This window comes from Chenopodium quinoa, unplaced genomic scaffold (assembly GCF_001683475.1).
Source record: "Chenopodium quinoa cultivar QQ74 unplaced genomic scaffold, ASM168347v1, whole genome shotgun sequence".
In the NCBI taxonomy this organism is placed as follows: Eukaryota; Viridiplantae; Streptophyta; class Magnoliopsida; order Caryophyllales; family Amaranthaceae; genus Chenopodium; species Chenopodium quinoa.
In genome coordinates, this window is record NW_018743691.1 from 1,674,593 (window position 1) to 1,683,165 (window position 8,573).

Consider the following 8,573-nt stretch of genomic DNA (forward strand, 5'->3'; position numbering starts at 1 on the left):
GGGGGCGTTTTCCTCTCTGTAAGAGGCGGACGGCTCCGCCCAATTGTCCCCCTTCTCCACTGCATGAGAAAGTCTCGCCTCTTGTAGGCGGCTATGTCTTTCTTCTGAGCCTGGAGAACTGTGGCCAGAAGAGCTGGACTCGGACTCGTCCTCTGACGAGTCCGAAGAGGACGACTCCTCCCCTCTCCCAGAGGGGCCCGCCTCCTCTCCCTTAGAAGGAGCAGGAGGAAAATTAGACATGTCAACGGTAAGATGGGAAGGGACCACCTTGGCCCCTCTCTCAGAACTTTCGGCTTGGCAGTCGCCTCGTTTCAATTCTACATCTGGCGCCTGGCCAGATGTTTCACTAAGGAGCATCCTTTGGGAGGAGCCGTCTGAGTTTGATATCATAGCAGTCTTTTTTGTTCTGGCCATCACGTTCTGCATAGACACAGATACAGTCGGACTTTGTATAAAGGGCAAAGATGGGTCCAGAAAAGGGCAGGCGGCACTCCTAGTCCTAGATTCAGCCGTCCCCGGTGACCGGCTGATCACTAACTTAGGTCGTGTCGTGTGCTTCCGTGGTGCCATTTCAAAAAATAAAAAGAAAATTAAGAGTAAGAGAACTGAGTTACCTGAATGAGTGACGGTTGATGAAGTTCTGGAAATCCGGTACAGTCGGCTTGTCAGAACAGGCGGTAGTCAGAAAAGGTCCGAAATGTCAGAGCAAGTTCAGGGGTCCGAATGTTCTCGCAAAGTTCTCAAATGTGAAAATGACCGAAGTCAGCACTTCCTTATATAGGCAAAGTGAGAAGGCGAAGGGTCGCTTCCAAATTCAAAATTTGGGCGGGAAAATCTCTCGGCCATTTGCAAGGTGACACCTGTAGCAGGCCGTCGCCTGTCACCGTGCGACATCTGTCACAGGCGACACGTGACCAGTCACGTGCCACCTGTGAGGGGCAAATGATTAGGGGATTTTTATCCACCAATCACCGTCTGACAAGTGGACCAACCAGGTTCCGCCACGTGTCCTTCACGAAGGCCAATAGGAGCCTGCCACGTGTCAATCACAGATACGTCCTCTACGGACCAATCGAGGTACGCCACGTGTCCACCCATGCCAAATGGGAAAAACCGGCCGTCAAGGCCCAATCCAGTCTAGAGGCCCGGTCAGCCCTAGGTTTACCCTAAACCTAGAGAGTGGCACGTTTCTCAAGGCTATAAATACTTAATTAATCCTCATTAATTAAGCGGAAAAGAGATCAAGAAATCAAGCAGAGAAGAACAGAAATATTACGGAACACTAATAACCGGCTAATCTCGCTAACGACGCAGATTACCAACATTAAACACTCTCACCTAGAGAGATCTTATTACTTTACTTTCCGTATTAATTACTCCTTAATCAGGTACTAACTTGACCGTTGGAGGCGGAGCTCTCAGGAGTCTCCGTTATTTTGCAGGTACAGGCGTCCGGTTCCAGTCTCGGAATTGTAACTCTCCCGCAGGACATCAGAAAACCCCGAAACAGTTGGTGTGTCATATATATATATATATATATATATATATATATATATATATATATATATATATATATATATATATATATATATATATATATATATATATATAGTTTTGTGCCCCGTGCGATGCCCGGGTTGATTATGGAATTTTAAGATAAAATTATTTTATAATTCAATTTAATTGATTGAAAATAGAATTCTAAATTAACTTTTTTTTCTTCTACAAAGTCTACCGATATTTATCCAATGTGGTACGACACTTGGCGAAAAGTTAAAATGCTATACAATGTTGTCTTGTGGCCTAATTGTACATATGAAACATTGGTACTTTATCGAAGATGACACGTGTCATTGTTGGTGTGTCTTTTAGTATATATATATATATATATATATATATATTATTATTAAATGAACTTAGGGTAAGTTTATCCCAAGACTGAGACATATACTTCAGACTCTGCCACGTCAGATTTCCACTAATTTTTAATTACTTTTTTATTATTCAGACTCATACAATCTACAATTTTACACATTATTCCAAGACCCACTCCAGATTTACTTATCCAATTAATATTTATAACATTAATTTATTTATATATTTATTAATTATTTTAATATTGTGAGTTGGCAACTCACTATTGGACAACATAATTATTTTTGTCCATTTGTATAGTCTCAAGATGGATTTTAGAATCCAAAACTCATCTCAACACTATATGTAGTCTTGATAGAAATTATTGCTAAAATCTTGCTCAAGACTTGTCTAAAGACTCATCTTAAGACTAGGGATAAACTTATCCTTACTTTATCAAATAAAAGAAATTCAAACTCCATATATACAAAATAAGAATTGGACTAAAGTAGTTGTAATTTAAGTCAATTGGTCATTTTTCAATTGATTAGACTAATGGGTAGACTTTGATTAGACATGTCAATTTCAATTCAAGTAAAATTGGACCTAACCTTCTTTCGGGGTCTAGCCCCTCATTTGCACCAAAAAAATAAAAATAAAATTGGACCTAACCTTATGTACAAGTTATAGCTCATTGTCCAGTAATTACTTACGCAATGGTTTACCAATTCTAAGCCTTCCTTTTTACTCTTAACTCAAAATAAACAAATAAAAAATTGGAGTTCCCAAAATTCTACTTGTATTTTACTTTTCCATCGAAAAGATATGAATGGATTGGGACATCGAGTGCTAAAAAGAAACTTCCCGTAAATAAATCACTTTTTAACAATATAAATGTGATCCACATTATTAAAGAAAGGCATGTCTATATGTCTTTCTAGCCCTATATTAAAGAAAGGCATCCTGGGTTCAATTGCTCTTGCACTCTAATCTTTTTTCATTAATTAAATTCATAGAAATGTTTTTATTTTACACAAGTACTAAATGCAGTACAAAATAACCTAAACGCAGGAATTATTTATTTATATGAAAATAATAAAAGACTAAAATACCCTTATTCAATTTTTAGAACTCAATATATCATTTTAACTTGAACGTAAAATTCAACTTAAAAAATTCTCCATTTCTACGATCTACCTCTACTAATCCCACGACATTTTGCTAATCCCGAAAATTTTTGCTAATCCCACAAATTTCACATTCATTTTTCCTCCCATCTAAGGTAATTTATATGTGTAATTTTGTTCTTATTGTATAATATTTCGTTCTTTTTTTTTCGGGATTAATATTGACCCCCGGAAATCTTATCCGGGGGGTATTGTTGACCCCTGGAAATCTGATCTGGGGGGTATTGTTGACCCCCGGAAATTTTATCCGGGGGGTACTGTTGACCCCCTGAATTCTGATCCGGGGGTATCGTTGATCCCCGAAAACACATCCCGACACCCTGACATGTCCTAGAATAGAATTGTATAATATGGAAATTTTATTTTGTTTGATTGTTCATCTATAAATTAGATTTTACGGGGAAAAAAAAAAATAAAACACATAATTTTCATACCTCAAACAAATCGTCATAGTGCACTTCATTATTGTCCATCAATTTGTATAGTATTGAATATTACATAGGATAAAAGGTTAAATAACGGTAGGGATGATTATATTGTTAAGAGTGTAAAGAATTAAATAAAAACAAGGGCAAAATTGAAATATAATCATTTTTAAAAAATTAACTTAATCTGCATTAGGTAAAATTCTTCCTGTATTTAGTACTCCCCTTGTTTAAGCCTTCATTTCTACTCTTTTTGCATTGTTTATATTCGTAGTTTTTTTTCTCTATGATATATGGATCGGATACAAAGTAGGGATGTATAAAAAAAACCGTAATCGTTTACAGTAACCGTTAACAAATGTAACCAACACATTTAATAGGTTAATTAACCGTACCCTTAAAAATAAGCGGTTACAGTTCACCGAACCGTTAAATGTATTGGTTAACTGTTATAGTTTTGAATAAACGGTTAACCGTCAAGATAAAAAAAACAATATTTTTATTTACTTTTCTTAGAAAAAACAATATATATAGTTATATAAGTTAATCCTAAACAATCTTTATCGGTTTGTATCCAATTAATGTTTATATTAAATTATATATTAGAGTTAGAACTATTGAAAGAGCAAAAAAGTATTGATTTACAATTTAATTAATGGTTACCGTACCGTTAAAAAATGGTAACCGTTATGGTTAAATGTTCCTTAACGGTACGGTCACGCTTCGTATTTTTTAGTAACCGTTATAACGGTTAACAATACCTTTAAGGTTTAACGATACAATTAAACTAATGTGATTATGTGAATTGCCTTCAAAGTTCAATAGTACGTACTATAGTTTGTAATGACGCTTTTAATTTTGTTGTGTCGTCATTTAATTTTTGTTAACTTCTGTTTTTGGTGATGCGATTTAGTGATTTACAGTATAAATGCTAATTGTAGAAAATTTATATCTATACTTAGTATTTAAAAACACAAACCACAAATTTTTCATATGACACATGACATTACAAGTCACTCAATACCCCATATGACATATGTCACCTCTCTTAATATTTATGTTTAAATCTTTATGCATTCTACAACTTGCAAATTCAAGTAAGAAAATAAAGTGTTATTTCCACCATAATAAAATAAAATTCAATTAATTAGTACACATTACATAAACATATGAGTTATAATAAAAATTGTCTTTTCATCTCCTAGAGTTTGAATTCTATTTAAACCAATATATCTTTTCATATCTTACAATCTTCAAGTATATATATCTAAATAAATTCCATCTTCTTTCACAGTTTTACCCGAGTCTTTTTTTCTCTTAAGTTTTAGAAATAAAACAATTACTTCATATAAAAGCATACCTGCATATAAAAGCATACCTACATATGAAAGTAATTAACTCAAATAACCCCTCGTGCATTAAACGGGCCAAAAAGCTAGTTAAACTTAGATTACTTTTAAAGCACTTCAAAGATAGAAAGGAGAAAAAGATAGCTTGTAAAGTTAAAAGTGACGCTTAGTCACTATCCACTAATCTGTGCTTTCCTTAATAGTACGTGATTTATTTTACTTAAAGTATAAATATTTTAACTAAATATAGACCCTCTGCTAACGAACATAATTCTCAAATTACATATGAACACATCTGACCGTTAAATGGAAAATTCATCATCCGACGATTAATAGTGATAAATGGCGTACAACATAAGACAGCAATGTCACACACAAAATTTTCAAAACTACACAGCAAAAACCTCAGGGGCTTAAAATCTCAAATAAAGATCAGCAAGAAAGATTCTTGAGAAAGTACTTTAAACTGAAAATGGCAGATGCAGTTTCTGAAACAAGGGTACCTCAAAGGGCATATGACAACAGTTTGTTAAGACACTTAACACAGACCAAAATCACGCCACCGCCGATCCAGCACCCAATTCTGAGAATAGGTGCCAGACGACACTGGCCATAAAAGTTTACGACACAAGTCTAGGAATAACACAAAGCAAGTACTAAAGGAAAACAAGTTCTTATACTCATAACTGCAAAGATAATCTGCCTCAAATCCCTCAGCTAGTTGAAAACCCATTCACTTCTTCTTCAAAGCAGCCTTGGTCACCTTGGCACCTGTTGGGTCCTTCTTCTCAACATTCTTGATAACACCAACAGCAACAGTCTGCCTCATGTCCCTCACGGCAAAACGACCAAGGGGTGGGTACTCAGCAAAAGTCTCCACAACCATAGGCTTGGTGGGAATCATCTTAACCATACCGGCATCACCATTCTTCAAGAATTTGGGCTCCTTCTCAATCTCCTTACCTGAACGCCTGTCAATCTTGGTAACAAGCTCAGCAAACTTAACAGCAATGTGAGAAGTGTGGCAATCCAACACTGGGGCATAACCGTTTCCAATCTGTCCAGGGTGGTTCATGATGATGACTTGGGCAGTGAAGTTGGCTGCCTCCTTAGCAGGGTCATTCTTGGAGTCAGAAGCAACGAAACCACGCTTGAGATCCTTGACAGCAACATTCTTAACATTGAACCCAACATTGTCACCGGGAAGAGCCTCTGGAAGGGATTCGTGGTGCATCTCAACTGACTTAACTTCAGTGGTCAGTCCGGTAGGACCGAAGGTAACAAGCATACCAGGCTTCAACACACCAGTCTCAACACGTCCCACTGGCACCGTTCCAATACCTCCAATCTTGTAAACATCCTGAAGTGGAAGACGGAGGGGCTTGTCTGAGGGCCTCTTTGGCTCGTTAATCAAGTCAAGAGCCTCAAGAAGGGTTGGTCCCTTGTACCAGTCAAGGTTGGTGGACCTCTCAATCATGTTATCACCCTCAAACCCAGAAATGGGAACGAATGGGATTTTGTCTGGGTTGTAACCAACCTTCTTGAGGTATGATGAGACTTCCTTAACGATTTCTTCGTACCTACCCTTAGAGTACTTGGGGGTGGTGGCATCCATCTAATATAAAAAACAGATCATTATCAGACTAGGGCAAACAGTGTAAACACAAACTCAACAGTAATCAGAGAGGTTTAATATAATGCATAACAATAAAACAGGGCGAAGTATACCTTGTTACAACAACAGATCATTTGCTTAACACCAAGGGTGAAGGCAAGAAGAGCGTGCTCACGGGTCTGACCATCCTTGGAGATACCAGCCTCAAAACCTCCAGTGGTAGAGTCAATAATGAGGATAGCACAATCAGCCTGGGAGGTACCAGTAATCATGTTCTTGATAAAGTCACGATGTCCGGGGGCATCAATGACGGTGCAGTAGTACTTGTTGGTCTCAAACTTCCACAAGGCAATATCAATGGTAATACCACGCTCGCGCTCGGCCTTAAGTTTGTCGAGCACCCATGCGTACTTGAATGATCTCTTGTTCATCTCAGCAGCTTCCTTCTCGAATCTCTCGATCACACGCTTGTCAATACCACCAAGCTTGTAGATCAAGTGACCAGTGGTGGTCGACTTTCCAGAGTCGACGTGGCCAATGACCACCAAACTAATATGAATCTTTTCCTTACCCATGGTTAAATCTCAAGTTAAACTGCAAACAGAACAACCACATTCAGCACCAATATTTTTATAAAACAGAGTCAACCACTCACATACAGCAGATCTAAGATGATATTTAGGCGGACCAATAAGCAAGTTCATACCACACATTCATAGATAAACAATTGGAAAAGTGAACATATATGAGAGCAAAAAGTGATTACCACATACATTGAACGATTAAACCAGTAGAATTCAACCAATCAGCAAATATAGCTATGGCAGTTAATTAAAAACCATATGTGAGGAACCAGAATTGAACTGTTGACTCGAGGACATTGCATCCTCTTCTCAACCAAACTGAGCTAACCTGACTGTCTTTCAAGTTTAAACTACAATACCAATTAGCCTAGTCAAACCAAAAAGGCCTTACTATACCACTAGATATATAACAATAGCTAAACGTACTGTACAAAATAATTTATCATACTACCAAAGATCTTATTATTCAATTTGAGACCCACTATTACAATTTATTATGATTGATTATCGAGTCCCATACAAAAGTAAGATCTTTTACATGATACCTATAATCTGTAAATCTAACACTGAGGACACTGACTACTACAAAGCTATATACCATGTGTTCATTATTTTCACGCATCTAACAATAATAACTCAACCACCATGAAGCAAATCACCCAAATTCTCCAACAAAAATCAGATCTGCCTATAATTTATATAACATGAAACAATTTATCTACCAATTGAGCAAATTATAATACAAATCGCGATAAAAATCACAGTAATAACATACAATCAATATAAACTCCTTAATTTAAATCTGTTATACATCAATATCAATAAAATCGAACAAATTAAAGCTAATCTAATGCCAAAATACATCTATCAAAGCTCAAATCAGAAAAAACTTATGTGTATAATTCATGAAAAGTAAAAATAATAACATGCATTCAACAAAACATGCATCAATCGTAAACCAATACAACATCACATACATAAACACAATCAATCAGATCGAAGAACATAACAACAGATCAACTACATTAACTCAACATGCAACAAAAATAAATCAACAAATTCAGCATAAAACACAAACAATCAAATAAAAAAACATGAACAATTTACCAGATTACCAAATAAAACACAATCAATCAACAACAAATTCAACAAAAATAAATAGAAGAGAGAGAAAAGGGAGGAGAGCGAATGAACCTCAAGTGAAAAAACCTAGCCGCAATGAAAATGGAGGAGAGAGATTTTAGAGGAGAGAATGTAGAGAAACTAGGGTTTAATGAGAAAATGACGGATTTTATAGTATTAAGTGGGTCTATGAAATGACGAAATTGCCCCTATTATTTGCATTTGTTTTATGACAATGTGCACACAATTAGGACTTTTAGGTCATAATAAGTACATAATTAGGTCACTTCACCTAGATTTTCTGATGTGAATCGGGTTGTCTTTTCGGGTTGACCCGTATTCATTTGAGGAAACCTTGTGGTAGAGGTAAAGTAGGCCCATTAAGATTTTGTGGGCCTGAATTACTATAATGGTGCATGCTATGTTGGTTTGTACTT

The 8,573-nt window shown here is 36.4% G+C and overlaps 1 protein-coding gene across 1 annotated transcript; it reads right to left on the reverse strand.

Annotated features, from left to right (window-relative positions):
* Window positions 1-5,241: 5,241 nt before the first annotated feature.
* On the reverse strand, window positions 5,242-8,320 carry LOC110683726 (elongation factor 1-alpha). The gene is made up of 3 exons (XM_021860122.1): window positions 8,209-8,320; window positions 6,544-7,024; window positions 5,242-6,430 (listed from the first exon to the last, which is right to left on the reverse strand). The coding sequence occupies exons 2-3, from the start codon at window positions 7,003-7,005 to the stop codon at window positions 5,549-5,551; spliced, it is 1,344 nt and encodes a 447-aa protein (XP_021715814.1). The 5' UTR covers window positions 7,006-7,024; window positions 8,209-8,320; the 3' UTR covers window positions 5,242-5,548.
* Window positions 8,321-8,573: the final 253 nt, after the last annotated feature.